This window comes from Mchenga conophoros, linkage group LG7 (genome assembly GCF_057382185.1).
Source record: "Mchenga conophoros isolate Kocher_MC1m ecotype Shallow Benthic linkage group LG7, M_conophoros_male_GT1.1, whole genome shotgun sequence".
Classification (NCBI taxonomy): Eukaryota; Metazoa; Chordata; class Actinopteri; order Cichliformes; family Cichlidae; genus Mchenga; species Mchenga conophoros.
Window position 1 is genome coordinate 17,173,647 of NC_140532.1, and position 15,129 is coordinate 17,188,775.

Consider the following 15,129-nt stretch of genomic DNA (forward strand, 5'->3'; position numbering starts at 1 on the left):
GAGGAATGGGCCAAAATACCAGCTACTGTGTGTGCAAACCTGGTAAAGACCTATAGTAAACGTTTGACCTCTGTTATTGCCAACAAAGGTTATGTTACAAAGTATTGAGTTGTATTTTTGTCATTGACCAAATACTTATTTTCCACCCTGATTTACGAATAAATTCTTTACAAATCCTACCATGTGGATTCATGGATTTTTTATTCACATTCTGTCTCTCACAGTTGAAGTGTACCTCTGGTGCAAATTACTGACCTCTGTCATCATTTTAGGTGGGGGAACTTGCACAATCGGTGGCTGACTAAATACTTTTTTGCCCCACTGTACCTGCACTACACTTGTTTTTTTAATTCTACCAAAGTACACTATTTAGATTGAGAAAAGTTTATATAATTATTTAGCCTTGTTGTGCAAACAAGCCTGCATAACTTAATAAATATAGAATTTGAAAAATAACAAACCTAAAAAGAAACACTAGGTACGAGATACATGAGTACCTATGATACGGTGATACTTTTGGTAAACGACCATTTGACTAACATGTCTGTCTCACCTGCTCTTGTTCCATCTCTTGTCCTGTGGAGGTGGCATGGCACAACACAGAAGAGCCACCTCCACAGGACAAGACTCAGCAGTCCATCTGCATCTTAAGGATAAAGGACACTCTTTCGAGGATGCCAATGTTCACATTTTGGACAGAGAGGACAGATGGTTTGAAAGAGGAGTGAAAGAAGCCATCTATGTCCACTGTGAGCGACCATCTTTGAACAGAGGCGGGGGTTTACGACACCAACTCTCTGCCATCTATAATCCAGTTTTGAGATCCCTTCCCAGACGCCTTAACGCCCACTCACATCCTGGGCCATCTGACCTCAGGAATTCGCATGATAAGATGGGGCCAGGTTTCACAATGAACACACCCGAAACTCTGGCTGATTGGGACCCACACCCAGGAATAGAGCAGCTGCCAGAGAATTCAACATTAATGAATCAATGGTACAGAAGTGGAGGAAGCAAGAAGAATGAGTTTACCGTATTTTCACGACCATAAGGCGCACTTAAAAGTCTTAGATTTTCTTCAAAAAGTACGGCGCGCCCTATAGCGCAGTGCGCCCTGTGTGTTGTAAGGAGGACGTAGTAGAGAACACCATGAGAACGCTAAAGGGTGAAGTGTGGGCGTTGATCGTATATACCGGACAATCGCACATACCTGTATAAAAGGACAGGTATGTGCATTATGTGGAACATCGTTGTTTTAACAACCCTGAAAATGGCAAAGAGACACGCTTATGAAGCACAGTTTAAACTGAAGGCCATCAGGTATGCGGAGGAACATGGAAATCGAGCAGCGGCGAGAGAATTTAAGATTAACGAATAGATGGTTTGCAAATGGAGGAAGCTAGAAAACAAGCTCCGGCAGGTCAAGAAAACGCAGCTGAGTTTCCGCGGACATAAGGCGAGGTGGCCCGAGTTGGAGGAAAGACTCGAGCGGTGGATCATCGAGCAAAGAACGAGCGGGAGAAGCGTTTCGACGGTCACCATTCGGCTAAAAGCAGTTTCACTAGCTGAAGAGATGAACATTGAACATTTCCAAGGAGGTCCGTCTTGGTGCTTTCGTTTTATGAAACGGTGCCATTTTTCCATCCGGACCAGGACTACGGTATCGCAGCAACTTCCAGCAGATTATAAGGAAAAGCTGGCCATCTTCCGCTCCTACTGCAGCAAACACATCGGCGACAAAAACATCCAGCCCAGCCACATCACAAACATGGACGAGGTCCCGCTCACTTTTGACATCCCGGTGAGTCACACTGTGGAGAAGAAGGGGACCAGCACGGTAGCGATACGCGCAACAGGGTATGAAAAGTCTTCTTTTACTGTTGTGCTTGGCTGCCATGCTAATGGACAGAAACTGCCGCCTATGGTGATTTTTAAGCGAAAGACTTTGCCTAAAGAGAAGTTTCCAGCAGGAATCATCATTAAGGCAAATGAAAAGGGCTGGATGGATGAGGAAATGATGAAAGAGTGGCTGAGGGAGGTGTATGTAAGGAGACCAGGTGGTTTTTTCCACGCATCACCATCGCTCTTAATCTGTGGCTCTATGCGTGTCCATCTCACAGCCGATGTGAAAAAACTAGTGAAACAAATTAACTGTGAGCTTGCTGTCATTCCGGGAGGCCTGACAAAGGAACTCCAACCGCTGGACATCGGTGTGAACCGCCCGTTCAAAGTAAGGCTGCGAGCGGCCTGGGAGCGATGGATGACCGATGGAGACCACAGTTTCACCAAGAGTGGAAGGCAGCGCCGGGCGAGTTACGCCACAATTTGCCAATGGATTGTAGATGCTTGGGCTAACATGTCTGCTGGCACTGTTGTTCGAGCTTTCGCAAAAGCCGGCATCATTTCCGAGGAGCCGCACGGCACGGAAAGTGACTCTGACAGTGAAGAAAGTGAACTTGGCATGTTTGATGGAGATTTAGCGCAGCTGTTCAATTCAGACACAGAGGATGAGGACTTTGATGGGTTTGATTGATGATAAAAATGTGAGTACCAAACTTTGTTTTGCTCCTGCTTTATTTTTAAATACACACACTTGTATGCTTGTTTGTTGTTGATGATGACGATTGCTGGTAATAAAAATGTGAGTACCAAACTCAGTTTTGCTCCTGCTTTATTTTTAAATATGCACACTTGTATGCTTGTGTGTTGTTGATGATGACGATTACCGGTAATAGAAATGTGAGTAAGGTACCGAACTCAGGTTTGCTCCCGCTTTATTTTTAAATACGCATACAGTACTTGTATGCGCCCTATAATCCAGTGGGCCTTATGTGTGTGTTAAATACAGTAATGGCACACATAACAGACTGTGCCTTTTAGTACAGTGCGTCTTATGGTCGTGAAAATACGGTAATAAAGTTTGATTTATCTGACTGCTTTGTTTCGCTTAATGTGCCTTATAATCCCGTGCACCTTATGGTCCGAAAAATACGTACTGCACACTGCAGTTTAATGTTGCAAAGCACCTCTTTTTAACTTCAGTGGATATTATACATGGTTATGCTCAGGATATGTCAGCCCATTTCTACTGGAAATGCCTTTTGGTTAAACTTTCAGCAAGGAATTTGCATTTGCACTGTTACATTTTTATAAAGCTTTAATGTACATAAAAACCAGCTTCTTGTTTAAGTGAAAATAAATAGAAGGTTGTCTTTTTGCGCTAGTAATGTTGTGGAGTTGTATTTTGTCTCGCATCAATTATATCGTCAGTTATATCGTTATCGCAAATTTTCAAATATATATCGTGATAAATATTTTTGGCCATATCGCCCTGCTCTAACAGCAGATACTGTTAGCCTTTTTCTTTGTTGCTCCAAGGTAAGAGCTGAAATGTCCTTGTTTCGCATCATCCAGGTATTTGAGCTTTATGAGTGTAAAGATATGTGGAAGCTTCCCAAGAGACTGAACACAAATACCACTTCATGATCTATACATTTGGTTGTATTTTGAATTCAGCAACATAGGAGGACAAATTTAGACTAAATGATTAGTCTTTCCCAGGCCATCCAAAAGACGTAGACAGATTTATGGCTTTTCTCAACAACAATGCGCCATTTGATGACAAATAGCCTCATAACATTTAGGACACAATTTACTGGCACTGGGTATTAATTAAAATTCTAACAATTAGACTAAATGACTAGTAAGCCTGATACTGATTAGTGACAATAGTGACAATTAATCAGCTAGTTGACTAGTCACACAGATCCCTAATCCAAACATCCTAGCTGTCTAGACCTAAAATTTCTGAGGTGTAGCTGAAACTGGAAAACCATTTAATTTTAAAAGAAATTAATTCATATATTATTCATATTGTATGTTTGAAGTAATAGTAATGTTAGAACCAAACCTGAAATGTACTTGCCTCATGAAGCTCTCCCAGTGGCTTTAAAGAATTCAGTGTTTCACTGGGTTCTTTCTGTTCACTGGAATCAAGCGACCCTTTTTTGTGGATTTGTGGATGTGAAGTGACTGACTGTAGACAGGTGCTGGAATTTTTCAGTGACAAATCCAAAACCACAGAATCTTGATTCAATATGGTGTCATCCTTTTGGCTGAGGTCCAAAGCATTTGACAACAAAGGGTCTGAAGTGTCTGGTACACTTGGGCAAGAAGCAGCAGTGTCTTTATGCTCAAATATAGTTAAGCCAGATACAACTGCACTCGTCATTCCCAATGAATCATTCTCTTCTGAGCAGGAGTACGCAAAATTTGACTCAACGTGAAAAAGGCGTGGTGTTGACCGACTGTAAAACAAGCCTATCCACATGTGGACAATTAGCCGCACCTCTTCATTAGTGTCTTGAATGGAGAAATCCCATGGCCTGTTGAAGATATCAAATTGTACAAAGGTTAGCTACATAACGACATCTGAAGTAAATGTCAGCGCTATCAAAATAAACAAGAATAACTTTTGTCAACATGTTTAACTTTATGCTGACATATTACTGGATAAATAACTGTGTACATACCCATGCAAAGCTCGAACAATAGTTTTGTCTTTTGGATCGCTTGTAAACTTGCTGTCCAGATTAAAGTCATAGTTTTCTTGCCAGTGTCTTGTGATCTTTATACATCCTTCCATATTAACAAAAGTACGGGAGTATCTGAACTTTTGTCTGCAAGCCATGCGCTTTTTCAGATATTCTGGTGTCCTGTTGTATTCACTTCTGTCTTCTTGACCAACAGAGGGCTGTAGTGTTTGAAATCCATACATTGTCTGGTCATGGTGCAGAAGTCTTGAAGAATCACTTACAAGGGATGTACCTGGCAAACCCAATAGTAGAGAGGAAGATGGGGGCAATGAGTAAGCATGTTCTTTAGATACCAAACCAACGAGTTCACCGTTTACTACAAGGTGGCTTGGTGCAGGAGACTCATGTGGCTGAGTGGATCTATCAGCAGGCTGTCTAAGCAGAGCATGAAGAACTGACTCTTGTTCAGCACTGGTAAGGTCTTTTTTAAGGTCAGACTTCTTCAAACTTGTCTCAGGTTTTCTCTCAAATGATGGGTTTGGTTGTGGAGGGGCCTGGTCATTATTGGCACTGAGTGCCAAGTCAGCAAGTAAGTTCAAAGCATCTGCAGGTGAGTAAGCCCTGTTCATTTTTTCAGTCTTCCTGACAGAATTATCGCTAGTACAGTCTTTGTTTTTGAGTTTTTCACTGGCAAAACAAGCTGGAGTTTGAAAGTGCAACCACCCTGTGAAGACAAAACAGAGAAGAAACAAGAGAAACAGCATGAAAATAAAATGTAGCACATTGAAAGCACTTGAAATATACCAGTCTATTATCATTACGAATTTGTCACCAACATATTAAGTATGCCATTGTTTAGAACAAAGGTGTTGGTTTATTTAGCCAATAATGTCAACCCTCTGGAGATTGATAGGGCTAGCAAAAATGCAGCACAAGCAAAAAGGAGCAAAAGCAAACTAGCTGTTTTCACACAATTCCTCAATTAAACGAAGCACAAAGGAGGAAACATTCGCATCAACTGCATTCTCACTACTGTGGTTTATACACTGAGGTGCCCAAGTACAATGTATAAGAGATAAAACACAGGGTGACCACTTCCTAGCTTTAAATTCCCCGTATTATTATATACAGATATCGCATTAGGCACCTGGCAGGTTAAAGATTGTTTCATGTTTCGTTACATTAAGCATTTGTGTTCTCACATGCATTTAAACTAGGTAATTGTGACAAAAGTTCAAGGTTGCTGTGTATGTGTGAAAACAGCTCACAAGTTAGCAAAGGCTTTGCAAAGTGCAGAAGTAGCATGCAGAGGACAGTTATGGGAATGACAGAGTCAGGAAAGGGGTTAGTTTGTCCTGTACATGACAGAAGAGATTGCACATATCAGACAAAAAACAAGCGTTCCACACTTTATAATTACAAAAACATAACTTACATTTCTTTTTGATACATTCTGCAGAGATGCTTTGGTGCTTTTTGAGTGTTTTTATCCTGCCCCGTCTTGTAAAAATTGATGAAGCCCTATGCAAGATTTGAGGTTGCTTGTCCTGAATCATTTGTTCCTGTGTCTTTGCTGTGTCCGTCTTTTGCTTGGAGTCCTGATCCTCTGTTTTTTTCAAGTTCTCCGGTATCACTTTAGGGGTCAGGCCAAGGGCAAACGCAAACAAAGGGTCAACTGGCTGCACCTTTTGAACTTCCGTGACCACAGCATTGGTGGTTGGGGTATTTTTATCATTACATGTCAGCGCCTCAGACTCAGTGTCCACTCCTTTGCTCTTCTTGAGACAAGGCTCAGTGTCCCGAGGAGTATTTGGAGCTGTGTCCTCTGTCACAAGATCCGTTTTCCTCTTTCCTCTTAAAAGTACTGATTTTAGTTTCCTCAACAGAAATTCACTCTTAGTTGGGCACTTTTCAGGGGAGAGGTTCTCAGAGTGTTTTTCCTGAACTGCTTGTGACGAAACACTGTCTGTGGGTTCATTATTTGAGGAATTACTTTCTGGATTCAAAGGCAATGAACTATTACCATAATTTGACTCCCTTGAAATTTTCTTCTCAGGATTAACATCACTAACAGTGACGTTCTGAAGATCATTCCCACCCTCCACTATGTTAGCAGCCTGCATGTCTTCCACTGCTGTCTCTGGAGCAGTGCAAGACTCTGGATCCGATTTGACCACGTCATCAGCATTCACTGGGGCATCAAGCAACATTTTTTCAGAGCACTCTTCATTTTTGTTAGACTGGAGCTTATCCTTCAAAGATTTAATTTGATCAACAAAGTCTGTAGAGCCGTGAGGCACCAAAATCTTTCCACATTCACTGATGATTGGTTTAAGGTCCCAGCGCTCGGTTTTCCTTCTTAAAGGGCAATGCTCAGGATCTGTTTTTTTCTCTTCTGCTATGGGTAAAGCAACCATAGCTGATCTTAGTTTTCTATTTTTTGGAGATAGTTTTCCACATTTGCGCTTACGCCGTTGTAATTTCCTCCAATTTGAAGGATTACTCAGCTGTGGGTGATCTGGTATTTCCTTGGTGTGTTCATCCTTCAGACTGTTTACATTGTCATTCTCCACTGGTGTTTTGACTGTCTGTAAAGTAGACGGCACAACAGAAGCTTTAGATGCTTTTTTCAATCCCCCAGAACCTCCTGTGTGTAGTTTAAGTTTTGTTTCTGTGAAACTAGTGACCTGAGGTATATTCAAAAGCTTTTGAGTATAGCCAGTCTCATCACAGAGAGAGTTTACTTCTGCTGCTTGTAATTTTGCTCTTAGATTTAGAGTCTCATTGCTGACACTTTGTTCTGCAGAAGTGATGCTGACAATCAGCTCTGCAGGAAGGTCATCTGATGTAGGAGGAGTGAGATTATTTGCCACCACATCATCAGTTTTGTTCAGTTCACTGAGGTCACTGGATTTTTCATTGTCTTTGGAAGAAGCTCCCAGTTGCAAATCATTTGGAACCACATTATGAGGCACAAATGCTAAATCATCTTGTGCTCCGGTACTTGTTGTAACATTGTCTACAGATGTCTCAACATTTTCAGAAGATTTCAGGTCTGATAATGTGTCTTCGAACACTGTATTAACAGGGTCTGTCAACTCCTGAGGTGCCTCCTCAGGAGACGATATACAGATATAGACATCATCATCAAGATCTTCTCTCCTCCGCTCCTCTTGTCCAGCTGCAAGAATTTCTGAAGCTCTAGATACTGGCAGTTGGAAGGAGGTTGGTCTGCTCAGATATGACCTGAAGCTCTGCATTGCCCCATCAGTCCATTCAGGGGACGAGTACAGGTGGGTATCCGGCACATCATACTGAAATGGAAACATGCTGACTTCCCGAGAAGGACTTGACGTCAGACCAGGATTTATCAGTGCAGTGTAACTCTGCATATGCTGAGCCAAGACTTCACACAGTTCTTCACTTGGGTCGATGGGCGTTTTCTCAGCTTCACCCTCAGCATAGCTTAGTACAGGCAGAATCCGGAGGATTTCTGATGTCATAGAAGGGTTCTTCTGTCCAAATTTGGTATCTGCGAGAAATCAAGCCAGAATATTTGTTTAGTATCTGCTCTTGTAATTAAACTGCCTTAATGGCAAATTAAGCTCTAATAAATGCTAGTTACAAAATTTAGAATGATTTAATACATTTATATTCAGTGTTTAATAAATGTTACAATGACCTCTCATTACAACTCGAGGATCTGGAAACACAAACAAGCCCTGCAGGACTTCACTTGCGCAGGACCAAGCATCTAGGGAAGAAAAGAAATTTGTGCATGATATGTAGCTTTCTAAACAAAGACAAAATTTTGTTATGCAACTGACAAAACAGTATACTTAAACCATTTTAAGTCTTACCATCATATGAGAGAAAATGGGACGAGTGCAACAGGATAAAAAATCCACCATCTCGCAGCAAAACAACGAGAGCCTATGTGTAAATAAGTAATGGTTTTTGGGTGTTAGGTAAGTCACACTCAACCACATACTGTCAGCTGCATATAAGAGAGCCTAATATTTTATTGCACTGGAAATTTCCACCGATGAAATCATTCACAGTTTAGTCTATCAACAATAAAATAGTTTGTGAACAGTTTAGCGCTCAATTAATTGCTTTAGTTGTTTCATAAAGAGTTTGCTTGGTCCTCTGTGTTTCATATTAGATTGATAGTAAACAAAAACTCACAAGATCTTTCTCTTTGATGTCCCACAGAAGCTGAACAAGTGAGTTGGTTTCTTCTGCCTCAGTAGAAACCAACTCATACAGACTGCAGTACAAGCCATCCAGAAAGACTGAAAGACAGCAAAATGCCACATTTATTAATATGTTTACTTCCCCAAGATTTTACCTTTAAAAATAAAAAAATAACAACAGCACACCTTCACCAGTGAAGCAGGTTTCAAAAATAGCCCTTGGTAACAGCTGTCGTAGATCTAACATCGAAATCACCCAGTCAACGTTCACCACTGGTGGTCTTCAACAGAAAAAAAAGTGAAAGCACATAAAATAGCTTAATGAAATCTAAATGTTCAAAGCCAAATAAGAATTAAATCTCCCTTTTCTATGTGCACATTGAACTTACAGCTTGGCAGGTAGTAAGGCCCCTGCTTTAGACCTCAGCCCAACATTGCATAACTGCCTGCCGATCTGAAGCTCACCTCTCCAAGGCAAGTAATGAAAAACTGAAATGATTTAATACAACAGCAAAAATGTTATGCATGAAAAAAAAAATGCAATTTTCAGTAATGATAACAAAACAACAACAAAAGCACGTTCACTTGAAAATTGCAATAAATATCTATTATGTATTTAGTCATGTATGAAAAAAATATAAAAAATAACAAAAAAGATACACCCTCCGTCAATTATAAGGTTTTCATAATAGAAATATTATCTAGGTTAAGTAATTAGGTTGAGGTGTTTTTCCGCCATTTTGTTGTAGATTTACTGTTGTACTTGTAGTCATTGTCCTGTTGATTGACCTAAGCTTTAGCTGTCCGAAAATTGGCCTCACAGCTGACTCAAAAATTATAATCCTGCCACCACCATCCCTGATAATTGCTAATAAGGTATTTGTACTGAGATGCTGTGTTTGTTTTTTCATTTGATTATGGCTAAACATCTCCATTTTTATCCATGTCCCAAGGACAATGTTGCAGAAGTCTCGTAGTTTGTTATGCTACCACGCTCTTTTGAAAGAGAAGCGGTTATACTGGTAACTCTTCCAAACAAGTCTCTACTTGTTTTTTTCTAATTACACAGTCACAACCTTAATAACATTTAACTTGCTATCTGAGGCCTGTAGGGTCTGCGATGTAACTCTAGCTTTTTTTTGCAGTCTCTCTGACCATTGCATTGCCTGACCTTGATGTGAATTTGCTGGAAAGAGTCCACCACTGGAATGACTGCTCATTGTCTTGAATGCTTCCCACTTTTGAATAATCTTTCTTAATGTACAATTGGAAATCACCTTAAATCCCTTCCCAGAAAGATGGGAAGCAAATAATCATCATTGCTGATATCTTCTCTGCATTATGTTAAAACACATTTAAATGTTTTTAAGGCGTTAACACCTTTTGTCCCTTTAACATCACAAGGTCTAAAGACTAGTACCCTTTCTTGTCCTAATGTCAAAACTTATGATGCGATTGCATTTAAGCTACGTCCAGATGAACAGAATCAACTTTTGGAGATTGCATTTATGCTCTAATTTATGGTCTTTTGTGAGTGTGTCTGTATACACTGGATCTTACAGTTTTTTAATGTTCTTATTCTGTGACCCTCCTATTTTATGTACAGCACTTTGGTCAACTCTGTTGTTTTAAATGTGCTCTTAAATAAGGTTGGTTTTCATAGGTGATTTATATGGGGATATAAATGGGGTAGGTGAACTACATAAATGTAAAATATATGTAACAAAACATATTCTACAAAAACTAAACAGAACCCTCATAAAAGTGACCCTCCAGCTCCTTGAGAATCTAAATTACGTGTAATCATAATCCCAGCCTTTACTTACATAATTTTTTCTCCTTGCTGAAAAGAAGAAAAAGAAAAAAGTCAGTATGATTTTAATAATCTCACATTGCATGGAATGGTATCGGACTAGAACATGAAGATTTAAAAAACAAACATGTATATGTGATAATAAAATACCATTTCTCCTGAGGTGATGCTATTGTTGCTTTGGTATCCGTATATGAAAACAATACAATAGCAAACGGACAAGCAGCACTGGGAGATTGTGCTGTAGCATTGCTTCCACCATCTAGCAACTCATACATGTAACACTGCAAGACAGAACAAAAAAGGTACTTGAACAGCCTGGTATGCTTTCATTTTTCTTTTTGAACATGCACTTATTCATAAAAGGAAGTAACTAAGCAAGGTTAAAAAAAAGAAAACAACAACAACAACAAAACCACCCCACCACCGGAATGCTACAATACTAATAACAGAGGACTTGTTAAGTTGACATTTATCAATGATATACCTCAGGCAAATCAATTAGCAAATGAAAAGTTTTTTTTGAATGTGCTCCATAACCCCCCCCCCCCCCCCCAAAAAAAAAAAAAACAAACTCATTAAATGAATATCTATATAGATAGGGTAATGTGTAAGGAACAAAGGGATGCCACATCCTTTGATGGAAATGAAAATTATCAACCAACAGACTGCTAAATTCAAAGACACCCCCAAAAGTGAAAAACTGATGCAACACACTCTATACATTGTATGACCCCCACACCCTTGCATGCCTGACAATGTTGGGGCATGCTACTAATGAGAAGATGGTGGTATCTTGGAGGATGTCCTCCCAAACAAAATGCTCCGAAATGTTGTTCTATTAGACTTAGGTCAGGCGACCCTGTGGGCCACCTAATGGTATCAATTCCTTCATCTCCAAAAACTGTCCACATACTTTTGGCACGAGGCCAGGCATTGTCCTGCACTATGGAAAATGCCAATTGGTGAGCCCAATTGGCATAGAATACCAACACTGTGAGCACAAGGCCCACTAGAGAAAATTCGGGCCTTCTTGGGATTGTGCTGGAGGAAAAAGCAAATGGTAATGGCATGTATTGATGTGCCATCCTGAAAGAGCTGGACTACTTGTGCAACTACTGTGGGATCCAAGTATCACCTCATGCTGCCAGTAGTGCCATTGACCTATCCTAACCCAAAAAAAAAAAAAAAAAACCAGTCAGAAAAGATGAGGAGGGGAAAAACATCAGTGGCCTCCATGTGTAAAACCATTCCTCTTTGCGGATTGTCTCGTAGTTGCCCCTCTAGTGCACCTGTGGTTGATTTCATTAACGCCTGAGCAGCTGAAACTGATTAACAACCCAGATCAATAGTTTAATTGACTTGATGCTATATTCTGATTAAAATATAATATATATCCTTCAGTGTGAGATAGAGAGATAGATAGATCGATCGATCGATCTGGGCCATATTATACCGTTCACGGTAATACCGGTATAATGTTAGGCAACGATAGGAAAATGAAATATCGCGATAGAATATGAGTAAAACGCGCATGCGCAGTGCCTTTGTTTTCATACGCACATGGCCGATTGTTGAGTGAAACAGATGAACCAGAATTGGTTTGTAAAAATGGTGCAACTTCAGCGATGTGGAACTGGTTTGATGTTTGTCCGTCAGATACACGACAAAGCACATTTTTTTGCAGAACATGCAAGCGGCCGTCGTTATTGTCGTATTTGTCGGACTAAGATGCTCTTAAATCTGGGAGTAATCTGGGTCCTAAACTCCGTACGCTTCAGGTCAAACGAACACTGCAGCATCACTGAGAGTTAAAAACTGTCTAAATTCTTTCATCTTTAATAAAACGATCAGCATTGCGGCTTTACCAGGTGTAACTATGAAGTTTAACTTCCAGGCATCCATGAAAACAAAATGTATTACATTTAACGGAGTTAGAAGTTAGCAGGAAGCTAGCGGAAGTTAGCTCGCTAGTTTCGCTAGTTACCTAAGCATGATATAGCATGTTCTGACTGAGAGATTTCTGAAAAAATTCAAACGTACAGCTCTGCTATCACTTCCAACATAAATGAAGACAGGAAACTAAACAGCAGTGACGTTTGTAGGGTTACTGTAGTTGGGCTAGCTGGTATATAATGATGTGCTACGTGATCGCTAGCGACACAGCTATGTTAGCATAATATAAACAGTGAAGCTGGAGGACGAACGCTAACACTTTTCCACTTATAAAAGTTAACGTGAAGGTTCCTCATAGTTAGAGACAAATGCAAGCGCATGGCAGGATGTTGTAAACGGACCAAACTTCAGTCAGGAGAACAACTGAGATAATCCATCCACAATACAAGGTTAGTCATTCATATACTGCAACAACATGGGAATAGAGCAGCTGCCAGAGAATTCAACATTAATGAATCAATGGTACAGAAGTGGAGGAAGCAAGAAGAATGAGTTTAATAAAGTTTGATTTATCTGACTGCTTTGTTTCGCTTAATGTGCCTTATAATCCCGTGCACCTTATGGTCCGAAAAATACGTACTGCACACTGCAGTTTAATGTTACAAAGCACCTCTTTTTAACTTCAGTGGATATTATACATGGTTATGCTCAGGATATGTCAGCCCATTTCTACTGGAAATGACTTTTGGTTAAGCTTTCAGCAAGGAATTTGCATTTGCACTGTTACATTTTTATAAAGCTTTAATGTACATAAAAACCAGCTTCTTGTTTAAGTGAAAATAAATGGAAGGTTGTCTTTTTGCGCTAGTAATGTTGTGGAGTTGTATTTTGTCTCGCATCAACTATATCGTCAGTTATATCGTTATCGCAAATTTTCAAATATATATCGTGATAAATATTTTTGGCCATATCACCCTGCTCATTCATTCATTCATTCATTCATATATATATATATATATATATATATATATATATACCGTATTTTCACGACCATAAGACGCACTGTGCTAAAAGGCGCAGTCTCAGTTATGTGTGCCATTACTGTATTTAACACACACATAAGGCGCACTGGATCATAGGGCGCATACAAGTACTGTATGCGTATTTAAAAATAAAGCGGGAGCAAACCTGAGTTCGGTACCTTACTCACATTTTTATTACCAGTAATCGTCATCATCAACAACACACAAGCATACAAGTGTGCGTATTTAAAAATAAAGCAGGAGCAAAACTGAGTTTGGTACTCACATTTTTATCATCAATCAAACCCATCGAAGTCCTCATCCTCTGGGTCTGAATTGAACAGCTGCGCTAAATCTCCATCAAACATGCCAAGTTCACTTTCTTCACTGTCAGAGTCACTTTCCGTGCCGTGCGGCTCCTCGGAAATGATGCCGGCTTTTGCGAAAGCTCGAACAACAGTGCCAGCAGACATGTTAGCCCAAGCATCTACAATCCATTGGCAAATTGTGGCGTAACTCGCCGGGCGCTGCCTTCCACTCTTGGTGAAACTGTGGTCTCCATCCGTCATCCATCGCTGGATGTGTTTGTCGCCGATGTGTTTGCTGCAGTAGGAGCGGAAGATGGCCAGCTTTTCCTTATAATCCGCTGGAAGTTGCTGCGCTACCGTAGTCCTGGTCCGGATGGAAAAATGGCACCGTTTCATAAAAAGTGAAAGTGAAACTGCTTTTAGCCGAATGGTGACCGTCGAAACGCTTCTCCCGCTCGTTCTTTGCTCGATGATCCACCGCTCGAGTCTTTCCTCCAACTCGGGCCACCTCGCCTTATGTCCGCGGAAACTCAACTGCGTTTTCTTGACCTGCCGGAGCTTGTTTTCTAGCTTCCTCCATTTGCGAACCATCGATTCGTTAATCTTAAATTCTCTCGCCGCTGCTCGATTTCCATGTTCCTCCGCGTAGCTGATGGCCTTCAGTTTAAACTGTGCTTCGTAAGCGTGTCTCTTTGCCACTTTCAGGGTTGTTAAAACAACGATGTCCTGCATAACGCACATACCTGTTCTTTTATACAGGTATGTGCGATAAAGTCAACGCACACACTTCACCCTTTAGCGTTCTCATGGTGTTCTCTACTACGTCCTCCTTACAACACACAGGGCGCACTGCGCTATAGGGCGCGCCGTACTTTTTGAAGAAAATCTAAGACTTTTAAGTGCGCCTTATGGTTGTGAAAATACGGTATATATATATATATATATATATATATATATATACACACATACATACACACACACACACACACACACACACACACACACACACACACATACACAGAAACTTGTTTACCTGGGTTCTCTCAAATGCAAGGAAGGAGCTGGTTTGTGCAGATACTGAAGGGAACTGTTCGGACACGTGGCAGTCCAACCCCACAGTGGGTGCTGTGAAATTCTGGGTATAGTTTTCTGAAACCCTTTTAACTTTACCCTGTTAATAACAGAGAATAACAACATTTTTGTGTTTATAACAGCAGGAACAATCCTTCTAGAAACATCCATTTCTTTTTTCAGTACCTTTGTCAGCCTGATGATGGCGATGTAACCAGATTTCCCATGATACCAACGATTCAGATCCAAACAATCAGAGTACATCGATATGTAAACACCTTTAAATAC

General features: G+C 40.4%; 1 protein-coding gene across 3 annotated transcripts in view; it reads right to left on the minus strand.

Moving 5' to 3' along the window:
* The window catches only part of tasor2 (transcription activation suppressor family member 2), a 32,770-nt gene that overhangs the window by 14,809 nt on the left and 2,832 nt on the right, over positions 1-15,129 (minus strand). The window contains exons 5-16 of one of the 3 annotated variants that reach the window (XM_085282618.1): positions 15,028-15,119; positions 14,804-14,941; positions 10,695-10,828; positions 10,558-10,574; positions 9,121-9,220; positions 8,918-9,012; positions 8,724-8,830; positions 8,396-8,468; positions 8,218-8,289; positions 5,971-8,067; positions 4,533-5,259; positions 3,911-4,385 (exon numbers count right to left, since the gene is read on the minus strand). In XM_085282618.1, coding sequence (XP_085138744.1) covers positions 3,911-4,385; positions 4,533-5,259; positions 5,971-8,067; positions 8,218-8,289; positions 8,396-8,468; positions 8,724-8,830; positions 8,918-9,012; positions 9,121-9,220; positions 10,558-10,574; positions 10,695-10,828; positions 14,804-14,941; positions 15,028-15,119 — 4,127 coding nt within the window. The remainder of the gene's footprint in view (positions 1-3,910; positions 4,386-4,532; positions 5,260-5,970; positions 8,068-8,217; positions 8,290-8,395; positions 8,469-8,723; positions 8,831-8,917; positions 9,013-9,120; positions 9,221-10,557; positions 10,575-10,694; positions 10,829-14,803; positions 14,942-15,027; positions 15,120-15,129) is intronic. The other 2 variants (XM_085282619.1, XM_085282620.1) reach the window with 2 other exon arrangements.